The 23669-nt window shown below is 43.8% G+C and overlaps 1 protein-coding gene across 1 annotated transcript; it reads right to left on the minus strand.

The window, feature by feature from the left end:
- Positions 1–13734: 13734 nt before the first annotated feature.
- LOC119400306 (uncharacterized) lies at positions 13735–16357 on the minus strand. The gene is made up of 2 exons (XM_037667335.1): positions 16173–16357; positions 13735–14195 (listed from the first exon to the last, which is right to left on the minus strand). The coding sequence occupies exons 1-2, from the start codon at positions 16249–16251 to the stop codon at positions 13939–13941; spliced, it is 336 nt and encodes a 111-aa protein (XP_037523263.1). The 5' UTR covers positions 16252–16357; the 3' UTR covers positions 13735–13938.
- Positions 16358–23669: the final 7312 nt, after the last annotated feature.

Here is a 23669-nt window from a genome sequence, read left to right on the forward strand (position 1 = left end):
GACCTTGGCTTCGTACTGTCAGCGCCGGCACTAGTTGACGAACGAGTTGGTTTACTGATTGATCTGTAGATACGCCTAGTGGCTTTGTTTCTATGCTTAGGCTCGAACCCTGTGGTCTTACTCATCAAAGCGGGGCTTCTTCACATCGTGATGCCGCACCAAGCCCTTCAGAAATGCGTTGTTTTGTTAGCAACCTTGGCGCGACAAAATGAAGGCGCCTAGACAAATAATCTCGGTTTCCTTGTAATGCGGTCCGGCAGCTGATTTGTCCAACAGAGCGTTTCGTTCTCTCACATTAGAGCCAAATCTGATGCGTGCCCAAGTACATATGGTGTTTAATACCTTAGGGAGGGGGAGGCTCTTTATAAATGGATATACGCTAAAGTTTTATCAGCTGTTTTAGATAATAAAGATCAAACGATTTGTACATTGCAACGAAATAGTGCTCGTTACCAATACGTCGTAGTTTTTTTGTGAAATATGAGGTGCTATGCATATAACATGACCAATGTGTAATTCCTCAAGGGACGGGCATGGGTACTCCAGCCAATTCCACGTCCTTTGTAGACCCTTGTTTTTGTACTGCGCACTTTCGAGAAAACGAGTGTCACTTGACTGCAAGACAGCGCGAAAAAACGAAGACGCAGGTAGAACAGACAGAACCAAGCGCTTTGTCCTTTGTTCTTCATGTGTCTTCGTTTTTTCGCACTCTATTGCAATCATGAAATCGTAAGAACTGGTTAAATCCCAGATACTTTTAAGTCTTATATTTAAGGCGGCACTAGTATTTCAGCGCTCGGCAAGCAGTCGAAGCAATAGCAAGATCTTAAGATGCCCGCTCGTATGAGTCAAACGCTTGTGAGCTTGTAAAGGAGATGTGCAGTAAACTACTCACTTAACGGTATGTTTGTTTCAGGCAGCAACAACGGAAGATGTCATCGTGTCTAGTTGACATCGATTGCAGCACGTTACACAAGAATCTGCATCTGTATCTACGAATGCTGTGAAGCGGCATTATATTTTCAATGTGCGAAGCACATTGGTATACAAGAGCCAATAAAACTTCAAACGTACAGCACATTGCAATTAGCCTTTGTTTGTTCATGTACAGCAAAATCAAGAATATTTTATTGTTATTTGAAATCACGCAGAATGGCGGGATGCAACAGCAGGAAAGGGATAATAGCATTAATAAATGAATTGCCCAGTAAGATTAGTAAAATTTAGTCCCTTCAACCCAGGCAAACTTTCCTTTTGTCTAAATAAACTGAATGAATGAATTATAAACAGGCTGTTCGTATCAGTGAAGCTAGTAATATCATTTCGTTCAGTGTTTATAAACGGGCGTGCGAGATGTAACCAAATATGCCATGTGCTATGTGCAGCATTTCAATATATTTGTTCTGCTATGAATGCTTTATCAGCCCGCACGGTCGGAGTGGCGTTTTAAAAGTGATCTGCAATTTGATCACGTAAGACGCTCACGCAATCATCCATGAACTTGAAAAAGCGATATTGAAGCAAAACTAGCTTACTGAAGAGCAGGTGGGACGAAAATTTTCTGTGACTGTATTGGTTAATAACGAGGATAATAATATTATTGATACCATCATTGCGGATTATTGAGAGGTATTAGTGCTTAGAGACGTCCATATTATTTATAATACTTTTTGTTCATTTATTTATCCCAGCAGGCACGTCCACTGTATTAGATAGATAGTTGCCTGGCAATTAGCGGTTCAGCGTACGAAGAATGAAGAAGCAACCTGACGTTGAGCAAAAATAAATGTGCATGTGCCACATAATACGAAAACGTGTGTGTGTCATTGGAGCAGCAGTAAGCATGATAATCAAGCTAATCCTAGACAATCTGGAAAGCTCAGAATAATCAGCTGAGCCTTTGCTAACGCTACGTATATCCTGGCATAGCCGAGCTAAGCCACTGCAAATTTCTGTAGCCTTCAAGAAGACAAGTCCATTTGTGGAAACAACGCTAGCCCAAAATCAGTGTCACCTCTATATAACTGTCTCTATTTTTCTTGGGAAACTAGAATCCCATCACCGCATTGCCTGTCAATGACTCCTACGTGGCGGACAGTTTCATTGAAATCGAAGGCGAATATTTATAAAGCCATTTAAAATCGAATCTGATCCCTCTAAATTACATTGACCAAATTGCAGGCATACCTCACCGCGCGCGAGTTTTGAAATGTTAAGCTCGACGCCACGTTATCTTAATCTTTCGTTAGACTTGTTGAAACGGGAGGGTGAGCGTCACGCTTGCTAACCTCTGTCTGCCCTGTTCATGACGCTAACATTAGAACAGCGAGTGAGATCTGTTCCATGGTTTCCTGTGCATGAAATTATGAGCTGCAAGCGAATGCTTAGTGCATTACTTACCTCTGATGAATCTAAGAACCTTACTTTGTGCGACTGTCTAACACCTTGCTATCTATGCTTGTGCGTCGCCATTCGGGCGAAACTGTCACCTTTCATTTATTGCCAGAGCTTTTGTAGCCACCTGCATCACACCTTTCTTATTCTACGCCAAGGATATTGGTTAAAGCCGATCAAATTTTTTGTGGCAAGGTACATGATGGTTGTAAATTTTTTTCTGGCGTTTAAAGAAAGCCCGCGAACTATGAAATAATACCATGTGCGCTCGTACGGTACCGTATTGCAGCGCTCTCAGCTATTCTTCGATCGAAACAACCGTGCTCGCGGACCGTGGCTAAATGAGCGGCCATGGCTCTGGGCATCGGCTCACAGCGCGCCAGCATTTTGGCTGGTTGGTTGGTTGATCCTCAGCTACTTGGCGCGACCCACCGTGAGGGATCGGCCATGAAACGAGTGGTACCTTATTTTAGAAATAAAATTGTTTAAAATCCGAATATGTTTGGGAATGGATGGTATAAAAATAAATTCACTGGTCCAATCCAGATTTAAAAAAAACCCGATAGGTTGAAACAGTGAAATTGTACATAAACTTAACATTCTATTCTTCTTGTTTCCCGTAATAAATCGCACACGGCTTCGCAAAGCATTTTGGCTTGCGGCACACGGCGAGGAAGCGCCGTCGTCCTTTTCAAGCGATTGGTTGACCGTCCACGCACGTGGTTGTTTCGCTCGAAGAATGACTGAGAGCGCTGCAATGCGGTAGCGCAAAAGCGCCTACACGTGGTTTTATTTCATATTTCGCAAAATTTCTTTCAAACGTCGCAGAAGAAAAGACCACCACGAAGCATGTACGTTGTTGCAAAAAAGTGGATCAGTCGTTTGGAACGCCCTCTACAAAGTAACAAAGCGCAGATATTCGTAATTTTGGAAATAGATAATTGATCGATGTAATCAATCAATTGAGCGTCATATAAAAACCCTAACGAGCGCTACATGACGGCAAATCACAGGTCGTTGGTTTCGCTCAATAGAGGTTAACTACTTTATTTTTAGTCCTTGGCTCTTGTTTGGTGAAACAGTGCCCTGTATATTTTTCGTTTTTTGCATGTGTATAGCTAATTGATTACGCGAAGCTTGATCAGTTGCAATCGAAGAAACAGTCATAATTTGTACCACATGCACAATTTTAAACATACTTTGGCAAGGTCCCACTGGCGTCATGAAATGCGTGGCCAGCGCTACATTTGGAATAAAAAAAGAGATGAGGAAATCGACTTGACATGCCAACACAAATGGTGCTTAGTGACTTGTGACAAGCTAACTTGCTAATTATGAAATACTTACTTTTTATAACACGATTGAAGGTCCTACGTGCTAGAAATGCACTGTAGCATAATGTATAAATGGGCTGACTCGTCTTATAATAATAATAATAATAATAATAATAATAATAATAATAATAATAATAATAATAATAATAATAATAATAATAATAATAATAATAATAATAATAATGACAGCTTCGCACTAGTGGTGGCAAGCCTGAAGGAAGAGCGAAGGTGGGTGCCCTTCCTAGTTTCTCTTTATTTTTCTCGTTCTTTCTCTTTCTGTCTTGCTCTCCGTTTTTGTATCACTTTTTCGTGTCAGTTTCTGTCTTACTCTTTCTCTGTCTTTCTATTTTGTATGTCTTTATTGCCTTAATTTATACCTATCTCTTTTTTCTCTCTCCCATCCTCTCTTTCTTTCTCTCTCTCTATTTTCTCTTTCTTTCGATATCTTTCTTTTCTCTCTCTGTCTCTTTCACGTGCTTCACGTGCTCCACTTCGGCAAGTAGATTTTTCGTTTGACGCTCGCATCTGCTGTACTCGGTAGTGGGGCTTGTCCAATTCCTGTGGCGCACATCCTCCTGAGGAATTTTGCGCGAGGGAGCGAAAGTTACCGATAGCTTAAACAGCAGGAAGTGGAAGATGGAAGCTGCGGTGAAAAAATCCGTAAACAGGGGGTGGGTGCTCGAGCCAACGTTTCGAGCCAATGTTCCAGCTCGAGCCAATGTTCCAGCCTTGAAGAAGACAAGTCCACTTGTCGAAACGTTGGCTCGAGCACCCGCCCCCTGTTTACGGATTTTTTCACCGATAGCTTAAACAGCTTTACTGTAAAGAGGATGAAGAGAACGCGTGCCGGTTCATGATAGCTTAAACAGCTTCGCTTTAAAGAGGATGAAGAGAACGAGTGCCCGTTCTTGATGATGATAGATTTTACGACGGAGCACAAGTTACCGAGACCCAAAGCAGCGTCGCTCTTAAAAGTAATAAACACAACTAGATTAACCTACATGTTGAGTACGAAAGGGCACAGGCTTTGAAAGACGTAGTTATGTTTTTTCTGGCGGAGCGCTGCGTCGTAGTCAGTACTGAGCACATAGCTCCTTGAGGTATCTCAGAAGATGAAATGATGCGAAAAGAATGGCAAGTATGTCGTATTGCTTTGTCTGGAAAAGAATAATGCTGCTCGGTTTTATTCTCCGGAAAAGTGTAGAAATAGAATGTACGTAGAGACGCAGGAAGATACATTGTTTCCAAGAAAATATGCGACTTTCCTCCGGATGTTTTTGTAGCATTCATTGAGAGGGGAAGAGAAAAGACGGCAGCGATCGCAGCGATAGGAAGTTTCCGCATTGCTCACTCCTAATGAAGGAGTTCTAAATCATTTATATGCAATTAACAATTGAAACACCATCGATACACATTTACGCATATCCAACATAGTTGATGCATTTTCTGGGCTAGCGTGTACTGACTGAATGCTTCCATAAGGCTAGCGAACACGCACAAGGACTACAGAGAAAGACACAGGACAACCGTTTGACTTCAACTGAGTTTTTAATCGATATGAATGACTGAATATATCGTGTCATGTGAATGTTCTTTTGACGAACTGTGTGACGTGGCACCTGCGTGTGCGCAATGAATGCTATATATTCCGTTCTGGATTTCGATTACATAATCATCTGAAGTCTAGTGGTCGTGCTGTGTCTTTCTCTGTAGTCTTTGCACGCTTTCGCTAGTATTACGGAAGCATCCAACATCGGTGGTTAGAAGAGCAATTACGCAGAATGCAAGTGAAGCTCACTACTTTTATTTAGCGAAAAAATGTGGGCCTATTGGTCATTCGAACTCCAATGCATCCTGACACCACGAAAGATTAAGCAAAGTACAAATACATATTCTCCTTCTCCTCCCTCTTCTCATCTTTATCTCCCTTTCCCTCTTTCCCCTACAGGCGCTGAGGCGTGCTACCAATTAAGGTTGCAGAAGTTGCGCCTTTTCCTTTCCTCAACCTCTCCTCCTCCTCCTCCTACAAATACATACAGGACAGGCGCTTGTCCTGGCTGTTTATGTCCCTTCCTTAATCTATCGCCCTTAAGTCATGCACCATTTGTGTTATTTGACCTTATATTATGCCTGGGTGCAAACCGTTGTTTTGGTACTTCTTGAGTCCGGTATTACTGATGCAGTACTTTCATTTTTGCGGTCCCTCTTTGCGTCATGCCCTCATACATTAAGGTGACGCGTTTTATCGTAAAACGCTTATACACTCACTGTAAGCCTCTGTCAGGCATGTGCTCTTTAGAGCTGGCGTGATTTTTTTGTACAATGCCGACACGAACTGCTGCGTTGCAGAAAAACGCTCTTGTGGGATAGCACTATAACGAGAACGCTTGATAATAACAGCGTGAACAGCAACAAAACAAATGCTCATGGAACGTCAGTATGGTTGCTAGCGCAATTATATCATCGAAAAGTAACTTAATAGTATTTTTGTTGGGCTAGTTGGTACATGCTTACTGAAAAACCAAAAAGACGCGTACCATCAAGGAAAAAAGTAAGGACAGGACAGAAAGGGCGTCACTCGCAACTAACTTTATTCCCAGAACATCAGCATCATATATAACCACAGCGACCCTGCGCGCGCACATCGCCTCACAAGCTCGTCAAAAACCCGCGATAACAAGATTAACTAATCGAAAAATGAATCGATGAAACTAAATTCACCCCCACACAGAGCAACAGATGTGTCACTAACACAGCATTCTTTCATCTTTCTAATATAGTAGGGTTTTTGATGAGCTTGTGAGGCGATGTGCGCGCGCAGGGTCGCTGTGGTTATATATGATGCTGATGTTCTGGGAATAAAGTTAGTTGCGAGTGACGCCCTTTCTGTCCTGTCCTTATTAAAGACGATAGTCTTTCTTGGCGAACTTAAACGCAGAAATTTTGGTCTGTCTTTCTGTCTGTCTGTCTTTCTGTTTGTCGGCACGTCCCTCGATTCAGCCACTCGGCCAAAGTTGAACCACTTGCCCAAGGGCCAACCGTCTTGAACTGGTACGGCTGTTCATACTTGTGAACGTTGTCGATCAAAAACTAAATATCATGCATATCTGAGGTGCAACATCACTAGGTAAGTATTAGGCGGCGTGTTCCTTTAATAGAAAATGCATACATACGTAATTTTAAGGACCCTAGTTTCTTAAGCTGCGCTGAAAATGCATAAGAATGGAAGCTTGAGCGAGTTGGTATGCGTTCATCTTTGTTGAAACAGCGCTCACTAGACGACGACGAAGTAAAAGAAGGCACAGGACAGGCGCTGCCTGTCCTGTGCCTTCTTTTACTTCGTCTTCGTCTAGTGAGCGCTGTTTCAACAAAGCTGAAAATGCGACTGCGGTGAAATTTGCCTTCCCCCGTGCCCTTCGCACGAGCTCATTGTTGTGTTTCGGTTTCGGTTCTGTATTGCACTGTACGAATGCCATGGATTGGTGTTGAAAAACTTTAGTTTTAAGAAGGCCAAGAAGGTGAAAAAAAAATATTTAAAAAATGAAAAAGCAGCGTTGTGGGCGGCCTTCAGGCTGCCGGTTGTGGGCGCCGCTCTGGCGTTCCTGTTTTACCCAGGCGACGTGTAAATAAAAGAGTGTGTGGAGAGTACTCGTTGAGTGCGGACGTTTCTCTGCAAAGGTCTTCGCCTGCTGCTGCGCCGGGACTACCAGCACGCAACACAGCACTCGTGTTTCCCGACGTATTGCCAGATGGCGTCCATATCTCACACAGCGCCTCTTCTATCGTCTTTACACGACATTTGCAGCGAAGCACGCAGATACGCGGCCAATTTTTTTTTTCCTTGATGGTACGCGTCTTTTTGGTTTTTCAGTAATCATCGAAAAGGTATGGAAAACTGAAGCTCATGCATCACAGATACTCTCTGATCTGTTAGACGTTGGTGACATATCGTGCATTGCATTCTATGACTTTGCTTATGTCCCTTTGAGTTCAAGACATAATCTTTTATGGAAGCTTTTATTTATAGATGATAAACATACCTATGCTTGTGACATTTTCGACTCTACCGTTTCTATATTTTTTTACACATGCCGAAACTATACGTTTGTTGCTTTGTATGCCAATGGCCAGGTAATTATTCCACCCGCTTTATAGACACAGGGTAGGGTAAACCTAAAAAAAATAGTCATTTGATTTTTTGCTTGATTGAAATGATAAGGCATTCTTTACCAATATCGAGTGCCCCGCAAATTTTTGCGCGTTTTGATTGAGCTAAAAGGACCATGTTTTCGAGACCAACTGACGAGTAGCCAAGCCCCCTTTTCTTAGACCGCGTACAAACTCAGCTTTCTGCTTCAAGTAAACTTTTGAAAATCAAAACTGGTAATTTCTCTGAGCTTAGAAGGTTTATAAAAAAGTATTCTGGCTACAAAAAGACACACGGTGCAGTTTTTTTTTTACCACTCGTGGCATTTACCGAGTCCACTTGCCTTGTGTGTGAGACGCGGATGGAGATGCGGTTCTGTGCATTGATTTCGAGTTTGCTTGCACCTTTGTTTATTTTGATGCGGCGGTGAAAGAAAGTCCCGGGATGACAAATCAAGGAAACTCTTTATAAAGCGCAGTACAATTGGAAAACGACACGCTTCGTCTACTAAAAGAAACGAGACCGGGAGCACTCGTGCGAGCACTTCAAGATGTAAGCTTTATCATTTCGCGTCTCCGCAAGGACAAAATGTTACCTGTAGTGATAATTGCTACGCTTTGCTTTATGTCGATCTTCTACAAACCGTGATAACGAGTAACTGTGTGTGCGTAGAATGCGGAAGAGCCGTTGCGCTCGTAGAGAACACAATGAATCGTGTTCCTTGGAATGGAAACCCTCAGAACTGCCACTTTGGAACCGTTCTAGCTTTCAAAAAGGCCTGCATGACCGAGTAAACTTTTTCAAGGCCGTTTGGCATATCACCGAGGCGCAACACTGCGATATGGTTGGGTGAGATCGACTGTCATCGACAGTATTTGGCCAATAGAGACGCAGAACGTATGACAAAACAAGCAAGGAAACCAAGAAAACAAGAAAAGAAGCCAAAATCTGATTCGTGTGATGACGATATGGCACGTTGCTTTTAATTAGATTGTTCAGCACGTCTTATTTTCGAAGAAAACATGGAAGAAACTTGTTTTTTCTCTTTTACTAACGTTATCTTTATATCTAATCTTTTGTTACATTTGCCCCATTGTCAAAACAACTTGAAAAAGCAGAAACCTGATTTTTAACCAGAGTAAACGAAACATCAATACGAAGATACTGAACTAAAATGTTGTACGTACGCGGAATAGTTTTATATTATGGCAGTTTTATTTAAAAATGACAAAAACTACCTGCCTTGCTGAAAAAAAATGTCAGAACTTGAAATTCAACTGTAATTCCTGCTCCACTGCAAGAAGAGGCACCGGTAAATAAAAGGAAACAAACGCGAATGCTTTACACATATAGGGGCTGAGAAAATGGGTATTGAAGAAGCTTTAAAATACATGGGAGGTATAGGGCCTACCCTTTGCCCTTAAACTCTTCCCTTTGGTGAGGTTCACGTTCCCTACGGTCCTCGATGCATAAATGCTTATCTGAACTTCATTAAAGATAGTGAAATAACTACGAAACTTTCAGCCAGACAACATGTGTCATAATTTTATGAGCATTTCCTCCCTACGTGTTTTTTTACGTTAGGCAATAACACTGAGCTCATGTATCAAAGCATGGCTCTGTTTTTATTGCACACATTTCGCGCCCTAATTTTATTGCTGCCGTTGTCTAAACTCACGTGCACTTATCCTTGGTTTTCATTTTTATCGTTGCATACAATTTACCACATCTCTGTCACACTGTGTTTTATGGTTCAGAGCTGTCCATGCCTTCGGGCTAACTGCCACGTCCTGTGTCTCCATTCTGAATACACGCTCTTCAGGTAAATGTATTGTGTTTGGAAGAAAGAAGAAATATTTTAGAGCACTATGTACTTCACAATGGCAGAGCTGCGTGCAGTCTTCCTTGCATCAAACAAACAATTGGCGCCGAGAAAATTCTCTAGAACGTGTATGTTTAGACGCGCATTCTTTTTCCTAAGTTTTTATGAGTGTGTCTTCAAGAGCAATGTTGCTGCGGGCGTACTCAAACAAAGTCCGACCAGTGCGCCCTGAATTGCGAGATTTGCAGTATTTCCGTTGGTGCCCAATGCTGACAGGCTCTCCGAAAGTGAATTACCTTAATTACATTGAAGAGATCTCTTATAGGAAGGCTTAACTGCGCAAGTTGGAACTCATTCACGCCAAGAATTTAACACTAAAAAGGAAAACAAAGGGAGAGAACAGAAAACGAGCGCTAATGTGTGCGATACTGAAATACAAAGGTTAGTTTCGGAGAGATACGTTTACAGTAAAAAAAAATATTATTGCAGATGCTCTTGAATGCAAGAAAATGCTATATAAAGGAGGATGAACGCACAAAAAAAAAACGAAGAAAAAGTATGCGTACACGCAAGCAGGGTCAATCGTACACTGTGCAACAGCTGCAGTGCTCATGTCGCTGCAAAATCTGAGAGAGCTCTTTCTTATGCAATAATAGAGAGGGCTCGCTGAATCGTCTTCCACTTTTCTTGATATTTACCCCTAAGATTGAGTGCATTTTTGCGTGTTGCGCCGCTACAATGCGATCCAGCTTTATTTTTTTTTGCATGTGGAGCATTAGGTGAAAGCAGACTAAGATGTGGACGTTCTGTTTCATCGCAGTAGCTCTGCTGTCAGCTCGGCTGTTGGCTGTTGTCCAGTTGTTACTATGACAATATTGTATTGTTTGCCGATTTACGTAGTCATCTGGTCCATCTGTCGGAACAAAACCGATGTGCGCCCGAAATCCACCATGCCTCAGCAATTTCGGCAAAGCATCGCCAAGTTGGAAAAGAATGTGGCTTAGCAAAACGTTTTCTTGGGCTAGTTGGTCCATGACGTCCTGACGAAAAAATTCTGGCGCAATACAAGACAAGGACAGACAGGTAGACGGGACTGGCCCTATACACGGGACTTAGCGTCAGTCCCCGAAGACACCGCCAAGACCCAAGCTCTGACCGCCGCCTAAGGAAGGGGGGCTGTGGTAGGGCTAGTTTCCCGGCCCCTGCCTCCCTTGACCCCAGCAAAGACAAAACTAGAGTTATGTCTTTCTCTCTCTCCCGTGTACCTGTCTCTCCTTGTGTTGTTTTGCGCTGCCATTTTTCTTGCAAAGGAAAAACTAGTTTATGTTTTGTGATTAAGGTGTTCTTTCAGACAAACGTTGAAACACCAGCGCATCTATGTTACGTGGACGTGAAAACGCTCGCTTGGAATCGTGTAAACAACCTTGAAAACGTATGAGATGAACGTAGTGGCTTGTTTTCTTGAGTATGGATCATTTGCCACGTAGCTTCAACGTACTTCCTATCGTTTACAAGCTCCCCGCCAATCTACAGGGCAGAATACAGCTGACGTGCCCTCTCGAGAGCTTGTGCGACAAGATGTAACTGTAAATGGGATCAGTGCAATTTCGTTTTGCTCATTTTCTGTTTGTGCGTAACGTGTAACGTATGCTTTCACTTCCTCTCGTGTTTAAATTTCCAGGGAATTTCGATGACTCTGTGGATATTACTTTATTAGGGTACCCAGCATTCCTAAGTCAGTTAATCTGCGTGTCGACATTCATTCACTTACAATGTGTACAAACCAGATGCGGCCATGGATGACCACTAGTCTTCTGTGCTATCGGGCTAAATAGATGACAAATCTTTGGACACAGTCTGTCGCTGAAGCCCACGTTTCGTGAAGTGGTCTTGTTTTCTACAAGGCAGTGTTGCTTTTTTGAAGAAGACAAGACTAGTTGTGGACATGTTGGCTTGAAGAGATACCCCGTGTTAAGAATTTATCGTCTTTTCAAGCTTGTCCCATAGTAATTTTCTCTCCATGTTGGCGTAGTATCTCTTGGAATATAGAAATTCTATAAATGAAAGCGCAATATGAGTAACTGCCCTTTTACTGTATGAACCCATTACCACCGTTTCTAAGAAACAAAGGCAAGCGCGGACGGGGACTCGAGAGAAGGGACGCAGGCAACACAAACACCGACTATCATCGGAACGGAAGCACTGTGGCAGAGGAAGGATTGTGCAGTTCCAACAATGTATAATTGTTCTTCAGGCTTTACGTGCCATCTTTTGGCAAAAGAGACGATTGCTACTGGTCGTGTTTTATTTACTACCTGTCGATAGATGGCAAAGCTTGTCTGCTGTGTACTTTCACGCTTCGCTTGCACGGCGGAGAGTGCCTGTTAACTCAAAGTTCTTCGTTTCAGATTTGCTACGTCGGCTTATATATGTATATGTAAAACATACAGGATGATGTGTCATCATCCTGTGGACTTTAGGAAACCCAGCAGCGCCTTTATTGAGGCTCGCGTTGAGGTAGTAAAATACACTGTCGAGTCACATCATGCTGCTGTCATGGCAAGGTGCCCAGCTAGTCAAGTGTCAAGTCACTATGGCGTCTCTCATAATCATATAGTGGTTTTGGGGCGTTAAATCTCAGATAATAAATTATTATTATTATGCCTTTACCTTAAAGGTGGCTACCTCCTCATAAATGCGAGCGCGTTTAACGAAACCAAGACACCGTAATACAGGTACGTAGTGCCCCATGTTGCAGTCATGTACAAGAAAAATGGTAAGAGAGACATATATATCCCTTTCCGACCCCACGACCAGTGTACCGGACATAACAAATAAAGTGAAGCAGAAAAGCAAGGAAAGTCACATTGGAAGCCGAAACCACTTTTACAGCTTGTGTAAGAGGCGAGGAATGTCTTTTTCAATGCAGTTTCTCCTTCAGCCTCATTTTCTTATGGGGGCGCATCAGAGCAATGGCGTCATCCCCGAGGAAACGCGCGCGGTGTGGTCAAGCATACCAAATTATTTGAGGAGTTCGTGTAATTCAAATAACTTAAACCGCGCGAGCTGATTCATGTCCTCTTGAAACAATGTTACAAGAAAGGTAGCTTTTGTAATCAGAAGTTTGCTCGCAATGCGAGATTATATTATTGTCCAGTGCACTGAACACTGGGATGCAATTGGCGCGCATTGTGCTAAACATGGAGGAGATAAAAGAAACTAGGAAGGGTGTCACGTGACAATCTTGAAGCCAAGCCATAAAAAATGAAACAGGAGCACGCTGGGAATTCTACCAAGAGCCTGGAGCACGAGGAGAGAGCGTCGTCGTAGGAAGTTGGCTTGTGGACGCTTAGTGCGTTCCCTCCTAGCTTTTTCCCCCTTCGTGGTGCTGAACGCTATGCGCGACAGCCGATAGAAATTGTTTCTTGTTCTCAGGTTAAAACAAACCATTGTTGTATTTTAAAAGACAATTAACTTTCTGACAGGACCAACAGCAACATTTTTTCAAGGAAGAAAGCAGAATGTGTGTACACATAATTGAAACAAATGAATCCTAGTGACCAGCATACTGGACATGTTTCTCCCGTGAAAAGCATTGTACCTACAGTCTCCTTTATTCTTTTGCATGCTTTTCAATAGCCTCTTAGCTAGAAAAGAACATTGGAAAATTTGTTCTACCCTACGAAAATTTCGGGATGAAAGGGGAATATATTACAGCAGAGCTGTAAGAGAAACACTTGCTCTTTTTGGGCGTACGTCTGCGAACAGAAAAAGAAACGTGACCTTATACGAAGAAGCGACAACATAATGATGATGACGTCACAAAATGACTTCACTACATGACGTCACCCGATGACGTTATCACACGACGTCTTCTATTGGTTAAACGTGGGCCGATCTGAAACCGGGGGTCAGATCCTGGACGCTGTGCAGAAAACCCAAGTGCGGCGATATGCCTTGCGTGCATGTTTCGCCGCGTCAGTCGAGAATAGGTCCTGCGTTGGCGCGGTCGTGCGTGCCAAGTATGGGTCGACAGCTCATTGTTACCACGCCCGAGGAGCAGCGCGCTTTTATTAAACGTCGACAACAAGAACAGGCGGAAGTGAATCCGTTAACTACACTGGTCATCCACCTTCGATGTGTGGAATGACTCCAACTGTCATTCTTTCTCTGGACATACCTTGACTTCTTTATTGACATTGTCAAAGCGATCGTCTTAATAACGATGGTAATCGCAGTTATCAGTAGAAGACCCATTGCTGCTGTTGCTGTTGCCACGACTCTGGAATCTGCCATCGCATCCACATCTGCTGCGGGTCCCACCACTGCCACGGGGTCCACATTTGCTCCTGGTACCAGTCACGTCGAATCGACGATGGCGACGACCACCGAAGGTGATGCGGTCGCTGATTCGGCAGACCCCACAATCCGAAATCATTGCTTAACGCCACGCTGCTGCTAGAACCAGATCGTTGATGGGCAGATTGCCCGAGGCTGCCTAGTGAATGTGAAAAAGTACGGTGCACTCGTGAGTTTATCCGACCGCTGGTTCATCTTAGTGCGTGCTAACCTGGCACAATGCTCCCTTCAACAGATATTTCCACCGTTACTTTTCTTGTGATTCACATTGTGCGGGGAGACTGTGGTGTTCAATAGAAAATAGCACGTACGTAGCGCCAGGTTTTGAGTAAAAACCCACGGGATAGAAATGATGCGCGGATATTTTTCGTTAGATGCCCTCAAGCTAATATTACTTATTTATTAAATTATTTATACTACTGCCAGTATATACTGAGACCATAGCAGGTGGGCACTATGTAGAGATACAAAGAGCGCTCATCACGTAACTATTAAGCAATAAAAAATGAATAATATAAACTTAGCACTTTACACGTGAAATTTACACGACATAATAAATAAATACAATACAAGTACATAAAAAATGGCAATATACATCCGTATTTATTCTTTCTTTTCTGTGTCATGCGTAAGTCCTGCTTCTGCTTACCTGTTGCCTATTACAAGTGTATCTAACCTATTTATTTCCAGGCTTTCTGTACTATTTATTTGTGTTTATCGTGAACTATTGCAACCACGATGGATAATGGGAGCTGTAAACTTATACACAAAATTGACAGGTGCGGCAATTTTGGCAGGTTGTTAAAGATGCATGACTTCATATAAGTAGTGCGTACGAAACGGAGACAAAAAAAAGACGTAGACAGGACAAGTGCTAACTTGTTCTGTAAGCACTGGTCCTGTCCACGTCTTTCTTTTGCCTGCGTTGTCTGTAGGTTCTTTTTTGAAGTCATAGGCGAAATTGCCTGCGAAGTAGAAATAAAAGTCAATAGACGCAAAACGAAATAGTACATACGGTGAACCCTGTTTCGAAGCAAGTTCCTGTTTCGTATAAGCTTAATTAGCACTCCTGTCAGAATTTCCGCATAATTTGGCTGCATAACGCATGTTGTATAAAAGAAGGGGTACATTTATAGAAATTGTGTCAAGTGTATTAAAACACGGACAGCAAGCGCCGACAGTCCCTGTTAGATTCCTCGGGTTGAAAAAAGACCGACATGCTTTATATATGCTCTATACCAGGATCTGAAGTGTTGCATATACTGATAATTTCCAACTTGTGAATTAGCAAAAATGTCTTTCCTCTGGTTCTGTTACTGCAGATGATGAAGAAAAATGTTGGTTAACTCGTGAGTTTCACAGCTGGCAGATATCACTGACATCAAAAGTGTCACTGACGCTACTGCAAATTTAAATTCGAGTGTTGCTAGAGATAGCAACAAACGTTAAGGCGCGCGCACACACGCACACGCACGCACATACACATACATACATGCATGCATGCACGCATACATACATACATACATACATACATACATACATACATACGTACGTACGTACGTACGTACATACATACATACATACATACATACATACATACATACATACACGCACACACACACACATACACATACATACATACATACATACATACATACATACATACATACATACATACATACATACATACATACATACATACATACATACATACATACATACATACATACATACATACATACATACATAGAGATATATATGTATACATATATGTATATCTCGCGAAAATGTATAAGCTCACCCCGAACAAATATCTCAAAATGAGCATGCACACATCAAAGTAACTAAACAATTCGTTTGCTAACGTCGTGGCCGGTTGCATGAGTACCGTTATTAATCAAAATCACTCTGATTAAGACCGCTCTACTTGCGGCGACGTTGACAAACGAATAGTTTTGTTTTTTAAATGTATGCATGTTCACTTTGAGATGTGTCCACAGCAAACGTCAGCGAATGAGCATAGAACACTGTCACTATTCGAATAAATATTGTGCGTTTACGCTACTGCAAATTTAAATTCGAACGTCGTACTACACACAGAACAAATAATACTCACTGCTGGAGGCAAGGGTGCTGCCTGTGACCGTACATGCCATTGACACGGACAACAGGCAGACTACAAAGTGGCGAGCCATAGCTCGAGGTTATGACGGCGAAAATTGTGCGAGCCTTCATGAGACGCCAGGGCGTCTTAAATGGGAAAACACTTTATTCATCTTGCTTTTCCACAGGGCAGGTTAAAATGAACGCAAAATAACGCTAAGGAAGAATACGTTTGAGAGCACTGGCAAACGAGCCTGTCGTCTCAGTTATCGCCTGCGACAAAAGAACATTGCTCTTTCTTTCGAAGGTCCACAGAAAATGCAGAACGCAGTTGAGAGGACAAGGGTAGTACAGTATTAGAGCAATGCGTATTCGTTAGAATTATCGTTTTGCCGTGCAATGTTACTATCACAATGGTTGGTCGGGGACATATATGTACATGCATATTCATTTATATTTCGGGTCTTGCAAAGTCCCAGGAGGTACGGCCAGCTAAGGGCGATCATTTTGCCTGACAAAGGCCGTAGCACCCGAGGCGACGACCCCACACAATGCAGGACAGAGTAGCAACAATATTCTTACAAACAGGATAGAGATATGATTGTGCACTATGATGCAATCACATGCGACAGTAAGTACCAAATACGAAAGATAAAATTTCAGACACTCATTGCACGCTTTTTGTTATTCTCTGAGAGCAAAGGGAAACGACAGCAGGCATAAAGAAAGAAAACAAAAGACAAATCACTATGTGCCAGAATAATATACGGTAAGTCCAGCGAAACAAATAAAAAAGATCGTTGGCGGGAGCACCTCTACGTGATTAGACGTAATAGGAAATGACATGAACATATTCATACATTTCCTAGGCAACATTTTAAAGATATAAACGCCTTGCATGACTCTTGTACGCCCACCCCTAGCAGGGCTTGTTTTGAAGAAATAAGGTCACTTTATTTTGAGCACGATGTCACCTTTGATTTCTAGAATGAAGTACCATATTGCAAAACAGTCGGGCATACTCTATTATGTGGCACAATTGTGCTAAACAAATTAGCCCAAATATTCAATCGAGCTCAATGAAAACAATATCATCTGCTTAATAAAGTAACTGATCATACGGCGAGATTTATTGAGCGACATACTATGAGTTTAACGCTTGTTTCGAGTAATGTTCAAATTATTAATAGGCAAATTACAGACATGCCACTCACAATGGGTTCGGCATTGATTCTTCACACAAAGATGCTCTGGTGAATGGAGCAGAGTGTCTCACCACTGCAGCAACTGTACGTGGCTTTAGTCACTATCCACTGGTCTCGAACCATTGCCATTAACGTAAGCATCTTGTTAATTTGGCCTGTTTGGTACGCTTTGTCCGACAGCATGCTACGAAACAGCACAAACCCAGCAAGAAGCCAAATAATCGCAACACTGCTTTGGCCTGTGGTAGTTTCCTACGCTCTATCTTCGTGGTGCTCCTTATATTGCTTGACAGCGGTCGCATATTGATCCGTTTACGGTTACGAACTGCGGCGCAATGCAGTACTGTAATGTGGGTGAAACAATCACAGCGTGCTGTTGTGAAACCCACGTGTCGTGCAGTGAAGCATACATTTGTGTGCATTGAAACATTGACAACGGCAAATCCCGAATATATGCCCGACTATATCAAAATCCGGTAAATCGAAATATCGTTTATGTCGAACTATTCTCGATCACGGCGATGCTTGAACGTCAAACATAGGAATATTTACGGCTCCATTGAACAAAAATAACTGGAACACTTTATAGTCCTGTGTAGCTTTTTTCTTCTGTCTCTCGTTTTTTCGCGCTGTAAATTTACTATGAACGCTTACCAACTAGCCCGGCTTAGCACTCTTTTGAGCACTTGATATATCGTACACCAGGCAGCGGGAATACTCCAAGATGTTTGCTTTCCCTCACGCACGTTTAGCTTTTCCTCGCGGAGGGGGACACTTTCCCATGCATTTGGGAGACTGCACGGTGTGATTTGGAGGACACTGCGCGAAGCGAGTTGAAACTACTGCATGTCATCACGCTTCGCCCATGCTTCCTCATCTTTTCGTCGCCGAGTCTCCGTGGGCTTCTCCGCACGGTTGTTAACGCGATGCATGCCGCAAAACAGAAGAACCTGATGTTCTCCGCAAAGTTGGCGATAATCGTCACGTTGAACTTGGGGAAAAGAAGCCATACGTCGCGGGTGCTACAGCATCCCGAGAAGTACGCGAAGTATGATATAGAAAATCAGGCCGACTTTTGGGTTAAGGAAGATCAGACACTTCGGGCGCTCGACGAGTACTCGCAGCTGCCTGTGAGGATTGTGAGGCGTTATTTACATCGATACCGCATTTTATCGCGTATAACACGGTCCTGCGCATAACAATCCCGAACTAACTACAAACCGCGGAAGAACACACACACACACACACACACACACACACACACACACACACACACACACACACACACACACACACACACACACACACACACACACACACACACACACACACACACACACACACACACACACACACACACACACACACACACACACACACACACACACACACACACACACACACACACACACACACACAAAACGCATATTGCCATGAAGGCATCTTGCTTACATTACTACAAGGCAGAGCCTGAAGCCTACTTGGCACAGAAATTTGCAGAAATTCAGCAACTTCATTAAATGTGTATATCGAATTGTCCAATATGTAGAAGTAATTTCCGTTTTTTCTCCTTTTTTAGTGTTCGCTATATGCCCATAGTAGTGTATTACACAACTCCACTAAGTAATGCTCGTAGTTTTATCTGGTGCACATACCGTAGTAAACAATCGATCTCTAAATTATTTAACGGCACCATGAACCACGGTGTCACAGGCTAATGCGAACAAATCTCAGTGACAGGCCGCGGTGGTCTAGTGGTTATGGTGCTCCGCTGCTGACCAAAAGGTTGAGGAATCGAATCTCGGCAGCGGCGGCCGCATTTCTGTGGAGGCGAAATGCAAGTTGCTCGTGTGCTTATGTTTAGGCGCACCTTAAAGAACCACAGGCGGCGGAAATTTACGGAGCCCTAATACGGCGTCCTTCATAATTATATCGTGGTTTTGGGACGTGAAACGCCAACAATTATAATTCACAAATCTCACTCGATGACTGCAAATACTGACTGTTAAAACGCTGATGTGACGTACAGGGTGTTTGAAGAAATGTGTCCAACCTTCTCAAAAAATCAGGAAAGTGCGATACTTGATTGCTGCCTTCAGAATTGGTTTTTCTGTAGTGGCAGGGATTTTAAGATGGTTAAAGGAATTATTTGGGACTGCAATTAAAAAAGTTGAATTAATTAACTTTTTATTTAGTGGAGTTAGGCGGTTGTTTCAAATGGGAGAATTGAAGTTCTTCATGCCAGAAACCCAACCCAACTTTCAGATTTCGAAAAAGTGGTATCTAGTAATAATTACGAAATAATGAAATTCAACCAAGTTCAATGGCGAAACCTAAACAGAAACATGTATGAACGCAACTGCCATATTCTTCTGAGACGTCCAAAATGAGTGAATGTCTTTTTCTGTAGCGCTAGCCATCTCAGGATGGTTAGAGACATGACTTGAGACAGTAATTAAGAAAGTTACATTAATTAACTTTTTAATTAGTGGAGTTAGGTGACTGTGTCAAATTGGGGAATTGAAGTTCTTTGTCCCAGAAACCCATCCCAACATTGAGATTTCGAAAATGCGGCCTCTAGTAATAATTACGAAGTAATGAAATTCAACCGAATTCGATGGCTTTCGCTGTTGAAAGCCGTTGCATTTCGTAGAATTTCATTACGCTACATCAATTACTAGAGGACGCTTTTTCGAAATCTCAAAGCTCGGATGGGTTCCTCGGATGAAGAACTTCAATTCCCCCATTTGACACAATCACCTAACTCGACTAATTAAAAAGTTAATTATTGTAACTTTCTTAATTACTGTCCTAAATGATGTCCTTAACTACCTTAAGATTCCTGCCGCTACAGAAAAAAGCAATTCTGAAAGCCCCAAGCAAATATCGCATTTTCCTGATTTTTTTAGAAGGTTGGACACATTTCTTGAAACACCCTGTATAGTGCCTGTTGCCTTTACGTTCAACTCAATTGCGAATGTTTCAGCTAATGTATCATCTAGGGATTGGCGCTCAGGAAGCAGACATCACACAAGAAGCATTCAGTCATTTTAGTTCAGTCAACTGTCCCCGCTTCTGCAGGCCTTGTCCGCCCACTGCTGCGAAGCGAGCTCTTTGTTCTGAAATGACCGCCGCTGCTGCGCGACTTGGTTTTAAACATGGTTACACAGGCACAATGCTGTGTTATGCAGATGTATTTGCCACTGTTTACAATTTATTTAACAGCGAAGCTGTTTAGCAAATCGTTCCTTTGAGTCGATATCAAAAAAGTACCATAATCTTAACGAGTATGTGTCACTGTGCGGTCCATCATAAGCGAGTATGTGCTTTAGAAGAACTTCTTGCTGGGCGAGTTGGTGCATGTTCGTGGTGGGAATCGTTGCGCATTCAATCGGACGAACACAGGAAGGAAGGACAGAGTAAACGGAAAGAGCGCAAATAGTATGTGTCACTTGAATTCGGTAATTCACACTGCCGATTGTCCCTCACAAAAGCAGGCACCAGGATCCTCCCGGAGGCAGGGCTGCAACCCCTGTTCATGCCCCCCGAGAAGGACAAGATCTCCTCGGCGATAAGAAGGGTCACATGCGTCGACCAGGTCCCCAGGAACATCCATCTCGTGCTCAATGAAGGGCGAAGAAAAGCAAGAGCCAAGGCCATCCTGGCGAAGATCGATTCCAGCTCAACTGCCCTCTTTGTTGATGCGGTAAAATACTGGAAGATGGACGCGTATGTCGTTACAGTCGTCAATGCCAAGGGATCACCGGCTTCACTCAAGAAGCCGAGGAACTGGCTATCGCAGTTGCTCTGCAAGGACGAAGAAGGGACGTTGCCATCTTTTGAGACTCGCGAACTGCCATCAGGTCATTTTCATCAGGCTTCGTCTCCACCGCAGCCGCAAGCATTGTGAATAAGACGACTACTGAGGCTTACGAAGGGGAAGATACGCTAACGCACATCATATGGTTCCCGGCCCACATGGGTAACATCTGATCCTCCCCAACCGGCAACCCTAACGTGAGGGCTCACCAGCTAGCGCGTGAACTAGCTACCCGCGGCGGTGACCGGCCATCTCAGACGGGACGGGAATGGGGATGCATGGACTTCAAGGATCCATTAATATCATTCCACGAGATCACCTCAGCTCACAGACTAGGGCGCAGGCTCTTCCCCCTCCACACCCTATATTGAATAAAGCGCATGCGGTCACACTACGACAACTACAGCAAAAACGTACATCACTCCAGCTATGCGAAACAGAATCGATCCAGACTTTTCACCTCACTGTCAGCACTGTTATCACATGCACTGCGATTTCGAACGTATGCTCTGGCTGTGCCCCTTTATTTCGGGGTGAGTATTATCAGAAAAACCCTCCTGGGGGGCTGCCATGCGCAGCATGGAACTCAACAACCAACTCCTGGCAGTCCAGAGGGCCCGGGACATAGCCGAGAGGCTCCAGCTTCCGGCACCTTCCTGGGTGGACCCACCTGGCTGAGCTAGCGGGACCTCCAGTCACGTTCAGCTCCTGCCACTTTTGGACCCCAATAAAGTTCTCACTCACTCACTCACTCACTCACTCACTCACTCACTCACTCACTCACTCACTCACTCACTCACTCACTCACTCACTCACTCACTCACTCACTCACTCACTCACTCACTCACTCACTCACTCACTCACTCACTCACTCACTCACTAACTCACTCACTCACTCACTCACTCACTCACTCACTCACTCACTCACTCACTCACTCACTCACTCACTCACTCACTCACTCACTCACTCACTCACTCACTCACTCACTCACTCACTCACTCACTCACTCACTCACTCACTCACATTCGCCACTGGTCCACTAAAAATGAAGAGGGCAACAGTTAGCCCAAGAAACGGCTGCGACGTGACGGCGGCGATTCATAAAAAGATAAATAGACAAAATACCTATGCATACACAAGGCGAGCGCGAACTAACAGCGGTCACACTTGCTGCTTCTTTGTGGTTGAGCAGCACGCTGCAAGTGTCGACTACGCACAAACAACTGCTCCTACTTTGGCGCTTCTAGCTAGCAGCTTACTCCTTTCGTAAACGCGACCGCTACAGCAAGCGAAGTGACCTTCGTGCGCTATGTAACATCTACGTAAACTTAGCGGCGAAAGCACAAGACGTACCAACCGCTCCGCTCACAAAATGGGCGCGCGTGAACGGGCGACCACGCCCTGTAGGGCAAAGTACAGGTAGGAGGCACGCGCGCATCGCAACTTTGGTGAAAACCCAGCGGGGCGACGTCCTTTAAAGCGCCCTTCGCCATCTCGCTGGTGATGAAGAGAACACATTGAAGCGCCTCCTGGCTTTGTGTACCGCCAGCGGTAAGTGGTGTATGTAAATAGCTCGCCGTTACTATGCAGAAGGACTTATGCTCCGTGGCCCAGTGCGGAGGGAGGGGTCGGAGGTTCGAAATCCTAGTCGCACACTTCGGAAAAAATTGTTCTGATTCGTTTTTCTTTGGGGGTTTTATATGTGTTCTACGTACGGGCAATTTTGGGCATTTTGGGAAATTTTGAGCATGTAAGTCGAAACCGCAGAACCACCTCCGGTTGTAGCACAGAGACCGCCGAGGGAAATAAGCAGCAATTGCATTTGGTAAACCTCTACTGCAGAAACTGGTAAAAAGAGTATTCATCATGTCATAAGCTGCAATTCTTCGTGGCCGCTGCTTTTTGTGTCAAAGCCAAGGATGACGAGAATCTGGATAAGTATACACATATAAGAACGGGAAGGATTATATGGACACTCTCGGCTGGATTTTGCCGTCGCCGTCGCCGTCGCCGCCGTCATGCACCGTATATGTATAAGTATGTATATATATATAAAGGCCCCAAAGAAAAATAATTCAGAAAAATGCTTCCGAAGCGCGGAATCGAACCAGGAACCTCTTGTTCCGCAGCGAGCGGCGCTATCCACTACGCCACGAAACGCAGATCCTCCACGTAGCTAACGGCGAGCGTTATATACACACCACTTAGCGCTGGGCGGACTCAGAGACAGCAGGCGATAATAGGCGTTTCTTCATTACCAGCGAGGTGGCGCTAGCAGCCCGACGGGCGCATTTAAAAGTCGTCGGCGAGCTCGCTCGCTTCTTCTTATATTTGCGCATGGGAGAAGCTTGCCCTTCCGCTGTCTGCTCGCGCGGTTTTCTCGTGGCGAGGGGTAGAGGAATGTTTCACGCTCTCACCTTGATGTCCGCGCTCATGTTACGGCGCGTACGAATGTCACTCGAGCTCAGGGATGCCGCTAAACGA

This window comes from Rhipicephalus sanguineus, chromosome 7 (genome assembly GCF_013339695.2).
Source record: "Rhipicephalus sanguineus isolate Rsan-2018 chromosome 7, BIME_Rsan_1.4, whole genome shotgun sequence".
Taxonomy (NCBI): Eukaryota; Metazoa; Arthropoda; class Arachnida; order Ixodida; family Ixodidae; genus Rhipicephalus; species Rhipicephalus sanguineus.